Here is a 15,586-nt window from a genome sequence, read left to right as displayed (position 1 = left end):
GTTCTGTATGCAAATGTAGGGTTTGATCCTTCCTTTTATTTATACTGGGAGCATTGTGAAACCTGAAAACCTGAAGTTTCAAAAGAGAAAGAAAAAGAAACCCAACCCCACAAGTCAGGCCCCCTAAGATAATTGATTTTCAGAATCAATATAAAAAATCATCTCAAGCTAAAAATCTCCGTATTTTCCTTGGGAGGTATTGAATCTTTAGATTTCAAGCTTTAGGTTTGCAAGCTTTCCTCAGCACTAGGAGGGTTAGAAACAAACCTTATTAAAATCTAGCAGGTAAGGCCTGTTGTTGATCGGGCAAAGTCATTTTGCCTAGATTACACTTATAGGAAAGTTCAAGAAATTAAATATATGTGATAGAGTTTTTTATTAAAGTGCTTGCAAAAGGGAAATAAAAACACTTTTAAATTTCTAGGATTTCAACTTCAAACATTATTCATTTTATTGAATAAGTACCTTCGGGTATGTCTACACTACCACCCTAGTTCGAACTAGGGTGGTAAGGTGGGCAACCCGAGTTGCAAATGAAGCCCGGGATTTGAATTTCCCGGGCTTCATTTGCAACTCCGGTTGCCTACATTACCACCCTAGTTCGAACTAGGGTGGTAGTGTAGACATAGTACATAGTAAATTTGAATCAGAAACTCTCAAATCAGAAACTCCATTACTCCTTCCATAACTAATTTGAATTATTTTGTGATTTGTAAAAGTAAAAATGTTCTTTGCACTAGAATGACAGTTAAATAGGTGACTTGATTTTAATTTTGTTGGCAAATATTTTTTATGAACTCTAATCATAATAATCATGACTTTTTTCCAATGAAAAACAAAACTAATTATTTAAACCTTTCGTCCAGCATATTCAGGTGTAAAAACTAGTGCATTCAGCTAATTTAAGTAGCAGGATTGTTTATGCAAAATTTGATATCTGTAGGTAATCACAAAGTATAATTTTATTTTACACAAACAAATCCACAAAAAGACGCCTCAAAATGTATAATAGATAAAAGCTGAGATGCTCACATAATATGATTACAGTAGATAGAGCTTTAAGGAAAATAATAAATATCATGATACTCGTAAAATAATGAGAATTGGCAACATTGCTAGTGGTGTAACCCAGTTGAATGCAGTGGAATAGCTCACAATTTATAATGGAATAAGAGAGATCAGAATGTGGACCTCAGTTTCAAATATTTATGATCAGCATGTGCATATAAAACATGAAACTGTCCAGGCTTCAGTCTTGAGAAGACTTATGCACCTGACATACACGTATGCAAAGTTAAAGTCTTTGCCAGGTCAGAGGCCAAAGTAGATATTCTGTACATATCATGTTGTTGTCATAGTGTGTGTCATTTCTTTTACCTTTTCAAAGAAATAAAATTTTGTTTACAACAATTTTAAATATTTTAAAGATATTATTGTTGCCTTTTCTTGTTTATCTTTAATTTAAAACAAAATGTACACTTTAATTATTCAGGGCCAGATTTAAAGCTGTAGTCGGTGTCCTTTCTGGAGTTACTACATGCCTTGCATTCATCAAGCCTTCTATCAACAACATCTCGTTAATGTCACTAGGTGTCCCCTGCACAGCTTTGCTTATTGCAGAGTTGAAGAGGTAAGTGTCTTTCTTCTGTGTGTGAAGCAGCCTTTCTTGGTGCTTGTTTTTTGAGGGTTTCATTATAGATACAAATATAATTTTTGAATTTTTGGGCATATCACCTTTCAAATGCATGACTCGTATACAGGCTAGGCAGAATCTCAGTCTGCGTACTAAAGGGTTCATTGCTCCCCAAGGCTACATCTACACTGCGGCACTATTTTGGGATATTGGAAGTATCCCGAAATAGCGATTCTGCATCTTTTGAGCAAGCCCGTTATTTCAAAATATAATGGTCTTGCTAGTCCAACATGCCTGTAAACCTCGTTCCATGAGGAGTAAGGGCCATTTCAGAATAGTGCTCTATTTCGAAATTTGGCACTGTGTAGGCTTCGCGAAATTTCAGAATAAGCTATTTCAAGGTAAGGGTGGAGTGTAGACGCACCCCTAGTGGGAACTGGGATGGTAGAGAACAGACAGCTCTGACTTACACACACACGCACACACGCAAGCCCAATAGTTCTGACACACACACGCACACACCCAAGGCACAGAGGACAGGAAGAAGATGACGATAAATTCCAAGTGTAATCTAGTGCAGCCCCTGTGGTGTTGTCATGATGGTAGTGTGAGCTGGCTCTGTAAGAATAACGAATGTTATTGTTACAGAAACACATTGTGGTAATTTTTATTAATAGACATTTAAATTATGCTTCCTAGTAGGGATGTGAACGACTAGTCGACTATCCAATAAGCAAATGCTTATAGGCTAGTTGATACGCTAGTCGACTAGTCGCTCTTTCAATCAGAAAGAGGCAGCAAGGAGGGGAAAGAGGAGTGGGTGCTTCAAAGCAGCAGCGATGCATGGATCCCGGGGTCTGCTGGTATGAAATGCCGCATACAGCCCAGGGCCGTCTGGGAGGGAGTTTGGGTGAAGTATGAAGTTGTGTCCTGGGTTGGGGAACTAGGGTAACAGGGGCTTGATTTGTGACTTTGGGCAAGAGGAGGTTGTGACCTGGGTAAGGGGACAAAGGTGCAGGAGGGGGTACAGGGGTTTGGGTTGTGACCTGGGGAAGGGGATTGGGGTGCAGGATCTTGGAGAGGATATGGAGGCAGAGGGTTTGGGTTATGTGGGGCAGGGAGGCAAAAGGTTGGAGTGCCAGAGGCATTCTCTGGCTGGGAGATTTACTTGCTTGACTCCCAGCCAGCAGCCTTCCCAAGCAGACTCCCTACCTGCCCTGCCCCCATACTGGCTACAGGGGCCATGTGGTTTTTGAACAGCTATGAGCCTGAGTGAAAGGGAGGGGAGTGCTTCGCAAGAGGCCTGTTGACAACAGGCAGCTCCCATTAGCTGGAAACAGACCAATGGGATTGTGCTGGGTGCACGAGCAGCGCCTGAAGCTTCCCCTCCCCGGGATTCACAAGTGTTCAGAATCACGCAAGGCTGCAACAGCCAATTTTCTCCGCAGCATGCAGGGGAAAGGCAGGGCATCTGCCTGAGGCTCCCCACTGCATCCACCAGTCAGATCTGGTGGCTTCGTGGGCCAAATTCGGCCCATGAAGGGTATTTTTTGCAAAACCAGAAGCATAATTTTCTTTTTGTAGAAAGACCAACAAAGCTGATCCACACTTCATCCTAGCCAGCATATAATAAAAAGGTCCTGTCCCAAGAGATCTCATATTGCATAACTCGTATACTGAATTCTCTGATTGAATAAGTAACATTTAATGCCACAAGAAATCTAGGCTACTGAGCAAAACTAGGGGCAGGCTCCAGCACAGAATTTAATCGCTTCCCAAAATTGAGGTGAACAAATTTCATTACATTAAAGAAAAAAAAAAAGAGTATTCCTACTTTGCAGGCCATGCAGTGTAAGCTAATTCCTTGTACATACATTGACACCTGCTTTGGAGGGCAGAGCAGCTCAACGACAGGCCAAGCTGCTTATGGCCACAACAGATGGCTCTTTTCCCTCCCCAGCAGGTTAGTTTCCTCAATCCGCAGTCAAACTCCAGCTTAACCTAGATTGGGAATTTTATTTCTGAAGTTCAGAAGCATGCAACACCAGTTAAATTGCTCTTGTCAAAGCATTTGGAGATGTTTCAACTTTTAGGATAATATTATTTGGAACTGTAGATTACTTAAATTAGTAATGTGTAGAAAAAATCATTAACTCCCGTTTAGAAAACATATATTTATATTACATAAATGTTTTTCAATGATTGCTACCTCAAAGGACTAAGTGAAAATTTGACCCAAAATTTAGGGTTTTTTTTTTGTCTAAACAGATTTTAGATTACTTAAATTCTAAATGCAAAGAAATGTTTTGATAAAGACAGAATTTAAAAAATTCAACTAGCTTTCCCTTGTGTTCTATCAGTGTGACTGGGTCCAAATTGTGTTTAACCAGTTCTTGTAAACCATACTCCAATCTGAGTATTTTTGGCAAAGCTAGTAAAAACTCCAGTGCAAAAGACTTGTAACCAGTTTCTAGTAGCTTTACCACTAACCTCTAACAATCCACTTTACCACTGCCTCTAACAATCAGAAAAAACACTCTGCGTTAAAATGGTAAACATTTTACTTAAATATATTTGTTCTTTTCCTAAGGCAGAATGAGTTTAGTGGTCCCTTCCAGTTCTATGAGATAGGTATATCTCCATCTTAAAACGTGAAACACACTAAACATTTCATTTATATGGGTGTCAATTAATTAAAATCTTGATCTTAAAAACAAATTAAAAATGAAAGACTTCAAGTGTAGTTCTTGTCTGGAAAGTGACTTGCTAATAGTGACATAGGAGAGTTCCATGTTTATCATCTCCCAATCAATCTCTAAATCAATTTTTCTCAGTTTACAAGTAAAAATATAGTAATTTTAGTTTCCCCCCCTCTTCTTGTAACTGCTTACCATGCAGAACTCACCCTGATATTTGAAAGTCAAGGTGGGTATTTCTTATGCATCACCCCAAGTTAAAAAAAAGATGCTGTAATTGGCAGTTAGGTCTCTATCGTGCAAAGAGAACTGGGCAGGCAGATTCCTGAATTGTCATGGTTTTTGTGGCAGGATTAGGGCTATTGCTGATGCTTCAAGGAGAATGGATTCCAGCTCAGGCCTCTAGAACTTATTTGGCTGTAGTCCTAACAAGAGTAAAAAAAAAATGTTGTCCAATAGCTGTGCTTCAGTAATTAAGAATCCAGGAGCAGAGCTACCGAGTAAACTTAATTTTTATTTGCATAATCTCTTTTCTGACTGTGACAACACCTCAAATTGATGGAGTAGATAGTAAGTAAAAGTTCCTCTACATATGACTTTTTCAGAATGCTTCATTGTGTGTAAAGCAGCTGCAGGCTTCTTAAAGTTGTGCAGCCTAATGTTCTGGATTACACCCCAAAGCTGAATAAAACCAAACTCTATAGTGACTGATAATGGCTTCTTCCTTTTCTTATGTCATTTTTTTAGGTGCGACAACTTGCGTGTGTACAAGCTAGGTCTCTTTTCAGGTCTTTGGTGGTTATTAGCACTTTTCTGCTGGATCAGTGACAAAGCATATTGTGAGATCTTGTCTTCATTTAACTTCCCATATTTGCACTGTGTATGGTAAGTACTGTGTGTAAACTTTGTTTCATTTAAAGAGAAATCCTTAATACAGATGTATTCACATAAGCTGTCTTCTGCATTGAATATTATTCCTTTCCCATGATGAACAGCTTTACTGGTAAAAGACTTCCAATCAGGAATGTACACATATCCCATCCACTTAATAGATTTATGTGCCCCTCAGGCCTGTTCAGTTTCTGCAGACTCTAACTTCACTTTTACTGAAAGCAAAATTTCTAGTCCTCATGAATGCTGAACCTTCCAAGTGCAAACCTATGCAATATTAGGAGTCTGAAACAGTGGGTCTGGGAGATGAGAAATCTTTCCGTCCTTAAAAAAGCCATAAAAGCAGACAGATAGTTAAGGAAGGTTAGAGCTCAGTGCCACTCCTTCATACCTATCCATATTTGAATAAAAGTCCCTTTTATTCAAGGCCATACTCTCAATATTCTCCCCCAACTCAGTGTAAGTGGCTTTTTGCAGCATATTCAAAAGTCATCAAGTTTAGATCAAGAATGCTACAATTCACTGCATATTTGTATACAGTCTCACATAACCTCATGAATAAACTAGGGAAATACAACCTACATGGAGTTACAGGCAGTCCCCGACTTACGCGGATCCGACTTATGTCGGATCCACACTTACGAACGGGGCTTTCTCGCCCCGGAGGTCGAGGTAGTGGATTGCTACCTGCGAGCTCCGGGGCGAGAAAGCCCCGTTCGTAAGCTGCTCTGGTGCCCCTGGTCTGTTGGAGACCGTCTCCAGCAGACCAGGGGCACCGGGCGGGTTCCCGCGCTTCTGAGGCTTTGCCAGAGCAAAGCCTCAGAAGCGCGGGGAACCGCCGCTGCTGCCGCTCCAGTCCGGGTGCCTGTGGTCTGCTGGGGACGGTCCCCAGCAGACCACAGGCACCGGGACTGAAGCCGCAGCTGCGGGGGGGTCCCGCGCCTCTGAGACTTTGCCAGAGCAAAGCCTCAGAGGCGCGGCACCCCGCTGCCGCTGCGGCTCTGCTCCCGGTGTCCCTGGTCTGCTGGGGGGGGGGGGGGCGCGGCTAGTGTGCCCCCCCCCCCCAGCAGACCAGGCTTTTGTTTTGGACCCTGGGGCAGAGCAGCTGGGGCGCTGCCGATTGGTCCTGCAGCGCCGCTCTGGACACTACTGGACCAACCCGGCAGCACCCCAGCTGCTCTGCCCCAGGTCCTGATTCAGCCACTGCTGGTCAGTTTCAGCAGTGGCTGAATCAGGATGCCTGGGGCAGAGCAGCTGGTGTGCTGCTGGGTTGGTCCAGTAGCGCCGAGGAGCGGTGCTACTGGAGCAACCCAGCAGCACCCCAGCTGCTCTGCCCCAGGCGTCCCCAAGTCAGCCGCTGCTGAAACTGACCAGCGCTGACTACAGGAAGCCCGAGGCAGAGTTGCTCTGCCCCAGGCTTCCTGGAATCAGCGCTGATCAGTTTCAGCAGCAGCTGACTTGGGGAAGCTTGGGGTTCTTAAGTTGAATCTGTATGTAAGTCAGAACTGGCGGTCAGTTTCAGCAGTGGCTGAATCTGGACGCCAGTTCCGACTTACATACAGATTCAACTTAAGAACAAACCTACAGTCCCTATCTTGTACGTAACCCGGGGACTGCCTGTACTATAAGGTGGATGCATTATTGGTTGGATAACCATTCCAAGGCTGCATCTACACTACGTGGAAGATTGATGCTTCTGCGGTCGATCTTCCAGGGTTTGATAGACCCACTAAATCAGGGGTGGGCAATAATTTTTAATGTCCGGGGGAGTGGAGGGGACTCCAAGATTTTGGCACGTGGTCTAGGGCCAGAAACTGAGAGATTGACCAATGGGAGCTGAGATATTTTGCTGGGGGGCGGGGGGCGGGAACAGCGTGAGAAGTCTCCCTCCTCCCTCCCCAACTGTCCAGAGCAGAGAGCAGCTGGCTTTTTAAAGTGTGAGCTGTTCTCTATCTAAGGTGTCTTATGGGCCCGGGGCCACCATTTTCAAAGGGCCACTGACAGAGCTGGTGTTAGGGGCGGGTCGTGACTGCATTTTGGCCCGACCTCCCAAATTCTCCCCCCAGCTTTTTTTTCTTTCTTTTTGCTTGACAAATTTTTGTCTGGTATTTTTTTAAAAACCATCTGGGAACCCTATAGGCAAGCCGGGTAGTCGCCCAGGGCCGCCAATTGGTTAGGACCGGCCCTGTCTCAGGGTTCCAGTGAAGCGGCCGCAGACCAGGTCTGTTGGCTTGGCAGGTCGGGTCCAGCCCACTGGCAGCCTCTTGCCCACCCCTGTGCTAAATCAAACTCAGAGGGCACTTCCATCAGCAGTGGTACTCCTGTTCTTCACAAGGAGTAAGGGAAGCTGACGGGAGCGTTTGCTCCCATCAACTTCCCACTGTGTGGTTGGCATAGAAACATGATTTAAGATACGTCAGCTCCCAACTACATAATTAACGTAGCTGGAATTGGATATCTTAAGTCGACCTTCTGCTGTAGTGTAGACCAGGCCCCAGAGAGTAACTATCAATGGTTTCACATACTGAAAGGGCATAATGAGTGGGGTTCTGCAGGGATCAGTTCTAGGTCTGGTTCTGTTCAATAACTTCATTAATGATTTAAGTAATAGCATAGAGACTACTCTTATAAAGTTTGCAGATGATACCAAGCTGGGAGGGCTTGCAGATGCTTTGGAGGAGAGGATTAAATTCGGAATGATTTGGACCAACTGGAGAAATTATCTGAGGTAAAAAGAATGGAATTCAACAAGGACGTACTCCACTTAGGAAGGAACGATCAGTTGCACACTTACATAAAGGATCTGATGACAAAGGGTTCTGGGGTCGGCTGATCCCCATCTAGACTACCGCGCTGTGCCGACAATCAGCTGATCGGCACAGTGCAGCAGCCATTTTGATGTAAATGAAGCGGTGATTATTTTGCTATGTCTAGTAAACTCATCTACATGGCTCCGTCGATGGATCCATGTAGTCTAGACACACCCTCAGGGATGTGAGCAGGAGTATTGTAAGTAGGATACAAGAAATAATTCTTCCACTCACTCTGCTCCACTATGATTAGGTCTCAGCTGGAGTATTGTGTCCAGTTATGGGTGCCACATTTCATGAAAGATTTGTAAAGTAGGGGAAAAAATCCATAGAAGAGCAACAAAAATGCTCAAAAGTCTAGAAAACATGACCTATAAGGGTAGATTGAAAGAAATAATTGGGTTTGTTTAGTCTGGAAAAGAGAAGACTGAGAGGGGATGTAATAGCTTTCAGATACCTAAAAGGATGTTAGGAGTGAGGAAAAATTACTGGAGAATGGGACAAGAAGCAAGGGATTTAAATTGTAGCAAGGGACATTTAGGTTGGACATTAGGAAAAACCTTCTAACTCTCAAGGTGGATAACCACTGTAAGGCTACATCTATACTGCAGAGATATCCTGAAATAGCTATTCCACGTCTTTTGAGTGTGCCCATTATTTCAAAATATAATGGGCATGTTATTCTGACATTCCTGTCAAATAAACGTCAATCCACAAGGAGTAAGGGATGTTTCGGAATAGTGATTTATTTCAAAATAAGTGCTCTGTAGACAGCGCCAAATTTTGAAATAAGCTATTTTGAAATAATAAGCAATTTGTAAAGCTCAGTTTGGGTATCTTATTTTGACCTATGGTGCTGTGTAGATGCACCCTGATAAACTTCCTAAGCAGGTTGTGGAATCTCCATCATTGGAGATTTTAAGAGCAGGTTAGACAAACATTGTCCAGTATGGTGTAGATAGTAGTTGGTCCTGCCATAAGTGCAGGTGACTGGACTTGATGACTTCTCAAGTTTCCTTACAGTTCTGTGATTCTATGATAGTTTTCCATATGCTACATCTTGTTAGTCCAAAAAGAACAGGGATTGGCACTAGCCATGCTCAGGAGGGATAAGAGAAAGGCATTGGGCTGAAAACTTGGTGATCTATTCGACACGTATACTAAAGCCATATGACAGTTTTTTTTCCTTTTTGTTTTCTGTTCTTAGGCACATCCTCATTTGTCTTGCTGCTTACCTAGGCTGTGTTTGTTTTGCCTACTTCGATGCTGTCTCTGAGGTCCCTGAGCAGGGCCCTGTCATAAAGTTCTGGCCCAGTGAAAAATGGGCTTTCATTGGTGTTCCCTATGTCACCCTCCTTTGCGCACAAAAGAAATCATCTGTGAAGATTACATGAAGTCAAGCACCTAGTGGAGGGTACAATCTGTTTTTTCACTACAGACAGTGATTAGATAAAGGTGCATCTAAGGCTGTTTGTTCTGAGTGATATACATATGGTGTTCACAAGTAATGTGTTTTGTTAACACATGGTAAAAGATGACCTTTCCTTTCTTTTCTGGAGAGGAGGCCAGAAGATTATTTATGGTGTGCTTGCACATTTATATTATAACTCCTGTAGTAACACTGTCTGGCTGTGTCTAGACTGGCAAGTTTTTCCACAAAAGCAGCTGCTTTTGCGGAAAAACTTGCCAGCTGTCTACGCTGGCCGCTTGAATTTCCGCAAGAACACTGACGATCTCATGTAAGAAATCAGTGCTTCTTGTGGAAATATTATGCTGCTCCCATTTGGGCAAAAGTCCTTTTGCGCAAAAGCTTTTGTGCAATAGGGCCAGTATAGACAGCTCAGATTTGTTTTACGCAAAAAAGCCCCGATCGTGAAAATGGCGATCGGGGCTTTTTTGTGCAAAAGTGCGTCTAGATTGGCACGGACACTGTTCCGCAAAAAGTGCTTATGCGGAAAAGCGTCCATGCCAATCTAGATGCTCTTTTCCGCAAATGCTTTTAACGGAAATTTTTTCCATTAAAAGCATTTGCGGAAAATCATGCCAGTCTAGACGTAGCCTCTGGGTTTGGTTTACACTCTGATTTTTGGTGTAGCATCCACCATGATATAATTCTTTCCAAATATCAAAGTTAAAGATATTTTTCAACTTAGGCCAAAACACAGGATAATGAGAGCTTGATTCTCTTTTCATATTGGTTCTGTTGGTTGTTTGGGGTTGTAGAGGAACCTGCTAGCCATTACAAACGTAAGTGTATGTGTATATATGTGTGCATATATTCAAATGTGGTAAAGTTTAAGGGTGAGACTTTCAAAACATTTGGCACTAGCCTAAACTGTTCCCTCAAAATTCTATGGGATTTGTACCAATAACTTCACTGGGAGTAATGTTCAGCCAATACCCAGCAATTTTGAAAATTCCATCTTAAACTATTAACATTAAAGTTTGGATTAAACTATTTATTAAACTATTAATACATAAAACAAAACCTTAGACTCCAAGTTCAGTTGGTGAGAGTTAGTTTCTGACTAGTGCAATGCAATGAATGCAATTATAAAGGTAAATGACCACTTAAAATCGTATTTAGGGCTTGTGTTCCCTTTCACTAAACAATTAAGTTTAAAACGTCAATGATTATATTCTTTGAAGGAATGTGTGCCATAATTTTGCCCTTTATATGAACCTGTCTTGTAAAACATAAGGGATAGTATCTAAATCAAGTGTAGTTTTAAGACTCCTGTTCTTTTTGCTAGTTAAGGCTATGATTGAAAGTCACTTGAACTGAAATCTTGCAAGATATTTTCACAAGTTTTTAGAATGCAAGTTGAAGAAGTCACTGATCTTCTGAGACTTCTGCTATCTTTATCTATTTTGATCAGCTGCTCTTGTGAGAGTCTGGCTGTAACCGAACCAGGAGAGAGGATCCATACAGTTTGAGATCCAAACTAGTTCCAAAACTATGAGGCTGTGTCTAGACTACATGCCTCTGTCAGCAGAGGCATGTAGATTAGACACATAGGCAAAGTCAAATGAAGCCGCGATTTAAATGATCGCGGCTTCATTTAAATTTACATGGCTGCTGCCCTGAGCCGACAAACAGCTGATCAGCTGTTTGTCCGCTCAGCGCGCTAGTCTGGACGCTCCCCTGCCGACATCAAAGCCCTTTGCCGGCAGCCCCGTTATTCCTCGTGGGATGAGGTTTACCGGGGCTGCCGACAAAGGGCTTCGATGTGGGCAGGGGAGCATCCAGACTAGCGCGCTGAGCGGACAAACAGCTGATCAGCTGTTTGTTGGCTCAGCGTAGCAGCCATGTAAATTTAAATGAAGCCGCGATCATTTAAATCGCGGCTTCATTTGACTTTGCCAAACAAACAAATCTACATGGCTCCGTCGACGGAGCCATATAGTTTAGACGTACCCCGAGAGTGGGTTCAAGGAATTAATTTCAGGTTCTGGTCTGCCTCTCTAAAATATTTAACTTCTAAGCAATATCTTACTTTGTTGCCATAACTAGGAGTCAATGTGATTAAAATCTCTACAGTAATATATAAAGTTTCCCTCCATTTAGAATATATATTATTACTTATAGGGATAAAAGATAATTTTTAGTTTTACAATATGTATTGTGAAAAATCAAACTGAAGTGCTCATAGAGCATTACTTTATTCCAGTTTGTTAAATATGCAAACCTAGTAATTTATAGCTGTAATAATTATGCTTTTCTAGTTAGCTGAGACCTCTATTGCTTTACTTGGGATTGCATTTGGGAGTTGTGACTGTTACCCAGATCTGGTCCATATATAACGAGTCTCGGGGATATTTCTGCTTTACCTTATTCTAACACCTAACACTTTAATTTTGCTTAGATGGGAAGTATGGTTGTGTACTTTTATGAAACAAAGCCTGATAACTGATGATGAGTGTTGTAGAGCTGTCAGGTGGAACCAGCTCTTCAGTATCGCACACTGATAGCCTGATTCTTTGCTATCTTATCTCAGTTTTGGCTCCATTGGCTTCAGTGGAACCATTTCTAACTTACACTGGTATAAGCAAGAGGAGAATGAGGTCCGAGGACTTTGAGCGTTCTCTTACATTGAGCTACTCTTGTCACAGAAGTGAACTTTACAACAGGTTTTATTTGAGCATATACTACTGAGAGATGACCACCCAGATCCTCTGCTGTGCAACAGTGCAGCTCTCGTGGAGCTGGGCAAGGGAGAAAATGCAAGGATCTGCTCCCCCAGTGCTGGTCTGGCAGTGTGTTGGACTGGCCTCCTGGTGTAGCTTAAATCACTCAAAGGAAATAGTGTAGCACCTGGGGATCAGTGGGGTATAGAGAGGCCTCAGCCAAACTGTTTATCACACAGCGAGGAGGTGAAGGCTGGTGAAGGAGCCACTACCTTGGCTCTATACCAGCAAAGGGTTCCTAGATACTAGGCCAGGAGTGGACAATAACACATCAGCAGTTCACCCAGGTTAGTTCCTGGCAGGCCCCCCCCCCACTATATTTACCTGCATGGCCATAGGTACCATCGATCGTGGTTCCCATTGGCTGCAGATTGCGGAAGCAGCGTGAACCAGGACACTGCTTCCCGCAGCTCCATTGTCCAGAATGGCAATCTGCGGCCAATGGGAGCCGCAATCACTGGTACCTGTGGCCATGCAGATAAATATAGTGGTGGGGGCCTGCCAGGAACGAATCCTGGTGGACTATATCTGGCCCGAGAGCCAGTATTTGCCCACCCCTGTACTAGAGATACCTCCATTGGTCAGCTGTGCTAGCCTTAGGGCCCCAGAATCTGCCTGTGGTATATCATGAAGTGAATATAGCACACTGGAGAGTCTGGTACAAATAGTCCTGTAGAAAAACAGTTCATCCCAAATGCTGCTGAGTTCTTCATTACAGAAATACAAAAGATGTCTGAAGAAAGTGGTATGTCACGCTAGACTGATCAAACCTTCCTGTTTCAAGCGCCACTGTCCGTGTGCCTGAATAACATGGTTATTTATTAGAACATGGTCCTAGAGGAAAACACAACTATAACATGGCGTGAACCTAAACTTACCCTGCGCCAATGGGCACGTTAGTCTAATTGGAAAAATCATCAGTGACTAACAGGATGAAAAGGCATGATCTGACTCTCAGCTGCCCTGCACCTAGTTATTTCTAGCAATGCAAAATGCTGCCAAAACATTAGCATCAACGTAAAGTGCTACCATAACACTGTACTCAACAATAATAGGAAATACAGAACAGTTGAGAATCAGACACCCCCCCACACACACACACTCTAAAGGCAAATCAATGACGCTTCCAATTTGTCTACAGTGTTTGTTTTCTCTCTCTCCTTGCAGTATGTATCATTTAGGCTGAGGGGGAAAAAAAACCCTTTTAAGTAGGATCTGTAGTCAACTTTTTTCACTTCAGTGGTCCAATCCTGTTCCCATTAAAGACAATTGCAGAACACTAGCTGGTTTGCAGGGCCTTATTTCCCTATAGTTCAGAAGTATACCTAACACCCAGTGGAGACCCAAGCACACAGATCCATATTCTCAATAGCATCCTTTGATTATTTTGGGAGGGTGTCCACACTGAAGTACTTAGGCTTGATTTTTCCCAGCGCAGCAGATGAAATCAAAGGGAGCCACTGAGCCTCTGACAAATCAGACACTAGGCATGAGATTCTGTGTTGTCTCTCTAAGAAGTACAGCAAATAACTGAATCTGCTGAGAGGATGATTAAGGCACCTTAGTCTTTGTGCTACGCTGGTCCTTGATTGCTTCAGGGACTGATATGGCCACCTGAATAACTTAGGCCTCTTAGGGCTATATAAGTTTTATAGGGCAGTCCTGGGAGTCTGATGGAAGTCACAGCACTGCCTGAAATTTTCACAGTACTGCATGACATGGCCCTGTTTTCCAGTTCTCCCCTCCCACTCCTAGATCCACCTGCAGTACACCACCTGTGTCAGATTTGTAAGTGGATCCTTATAGGGCAGCCTCATGGCTGTCTCATGCAGTGCCTGCACTGGGGGAAACCTCCCTTTGTTGGAACTGGGGCTTTCAAGGTTCCTTATGCCTGTCTGGTCCATTTTACTCAGGGTACGTCTAGACTACATGCCTCTGTTGTCAGAGGCATGTAGATTAGGCTACCAGACTTAGGAAAATGAAGCAGCGATTTAAATAATCGCCGCTTCATTTAAATTTACATGGCTGCCGCGCTGAGCCGACAAACAGCTGATCAGCTGTTTGTCGGCTCAGCGCGATAGTCTGGACGCGCGGGTGGCGACATCAAAGGTATTTGTCGACCACCCAGGTAAACCTCATCCCAGGAGGCATCCCTGGGTGGTCGACAAATACCTTTGATGTCGCCACCCGCGCGTCCAGACTATTTCGCTGAGCCAACAAACAGCTGATCAGCTGTTTGTCGGCTCAGCGCGGCAGCCATGTAAATTTAAATGAAGCGGCGATTATTTAAATCGCCGCTTCATTTTCCTAAGTCTGGTAGCCTAATCTACATGCCTCTGGTGACCGAGGCATGTAGTCTAGACTTACCCTCAGTGTGAAGGGGCCACACTGAGGTTGAGGATTTCACTTAGGTATGGTACTCCAGAACTAGGGTTTACATTTGTTAATAATGTGTAATAAAAACAAATACAAATCTGCTGTGGAACAAAGAGTAAAATTAGCGGTTTAGCAATATAAAACAAAGATGCTGTATCATTTCAATAGGCTCCACTCCAGCCTTTATTCAGCAATGTAAACTACATTTATTAATGTTGACTGGTTTTCAGATAGAGTACCTGAAATAATCATGAAAATACAAATCACTGTGAACACATCAGAATTATATGTCAAACATAGTGTACGCTCCCATAAACTTGAAAAATAAGTATTAAGCATTAGCTTTTCTGAAATGAATAGTTGAAATGAGCATAGAGACCACCCTCAACCCTTAAATTTTGAATTCAGTGGTTAGTATTGTTCATCAGTACGATCAGGTCCTTAGCGATTCTGTGAGCAGCTCAAGCATCTAAAAAAGGGCCATAACGAATTATGTGGAAAATCCAGGGTATTATTGATCCAGTGATAGCTGCATGGTACTCATTTTTGCACCCCATTTCCTAGACAAAAGAGCATGAGACCAGATAGTCACTGTACTCTGATTCGACCCAGCTGTTTGAAAATCTGGGTACAACTTAAAATAACACTGAACATCTTTTGGCTGTTCTAAGTTGTGCTGTGAGTAGGTGTCTGAATAGCACCAGGACCAGGGAGACTAAAGACCTGTAAAATCACATTTGCCCCTCTGACATCCTGTCAGTCCTACACTAAGGCCTGCTCTGCCAGACAGGAGGATTGGGCCCTCTTTGTTAAAGTATAGTTTAATTGGAAGCTTGACTCACCTTTTAACTAGAAACTCACTCCTCTTCAGATTGTGTGCATAGAATCATAGAACCATAGAGCTGGAAGAGACCTCAGGAAGTCATCAAGTCCAGCCCCCTGCTCTAGGCAGGACCAATCTCAACTAAAATCAACCCAGCCAGGGCTTTGTC

General features: G+C 43.0%; 1 protein-coding gene across 1 annotated transcript in view; it reads left to right on the top strand.

Annotated features, from left to right (window-relative positions):
* ACER2 (alkaline ceramidase 2) overlaps positions 1-11,116 on the top strand; it is a 30,839-nt gene extending 19,723 nt beyond the window's left edge. Inside the window, exons 4-6 of the mRNA XM_006129982.5 lie at positions 1,493-1,630; positions 5,077-5,214; positions 9,238-11,116. Coding sequence (XP_006130044.1) covers positions 1,493-1,630; positions 5,077-5,214; positions 9,238-9,424 — 463 coding nt within the window. The 3' untranslated portion in view covers positions 9,425-11,116. The remainder of the gene's footprint in view (positions 1-1,492; positions 1,631-5,076; positions 5,215-9,237) is intronic.
* The last annotated feature ends 4,470 nt before the right edge of the window (positions 11,117-15,586 follow it).

This window comes from Pelodiscus sinensis, chromosome 6 (assembly GCF_052426305.1).
Source record: "Pelodiscus sinensis isolate ZL-2025 chromosome 6, ASM5242630v1, whole genome shotgun sequence".
Lineage (NCBI taxonomy): Eukaryota > Metazoa > Chordata > Testudines > Trionychidae > Pelodiscus > Pelodiscus sinensis.
Note: the sequence above shows the minus strand (reverse complement) of the source record. Positions and strands in the feature narration are given on the sequence as shown.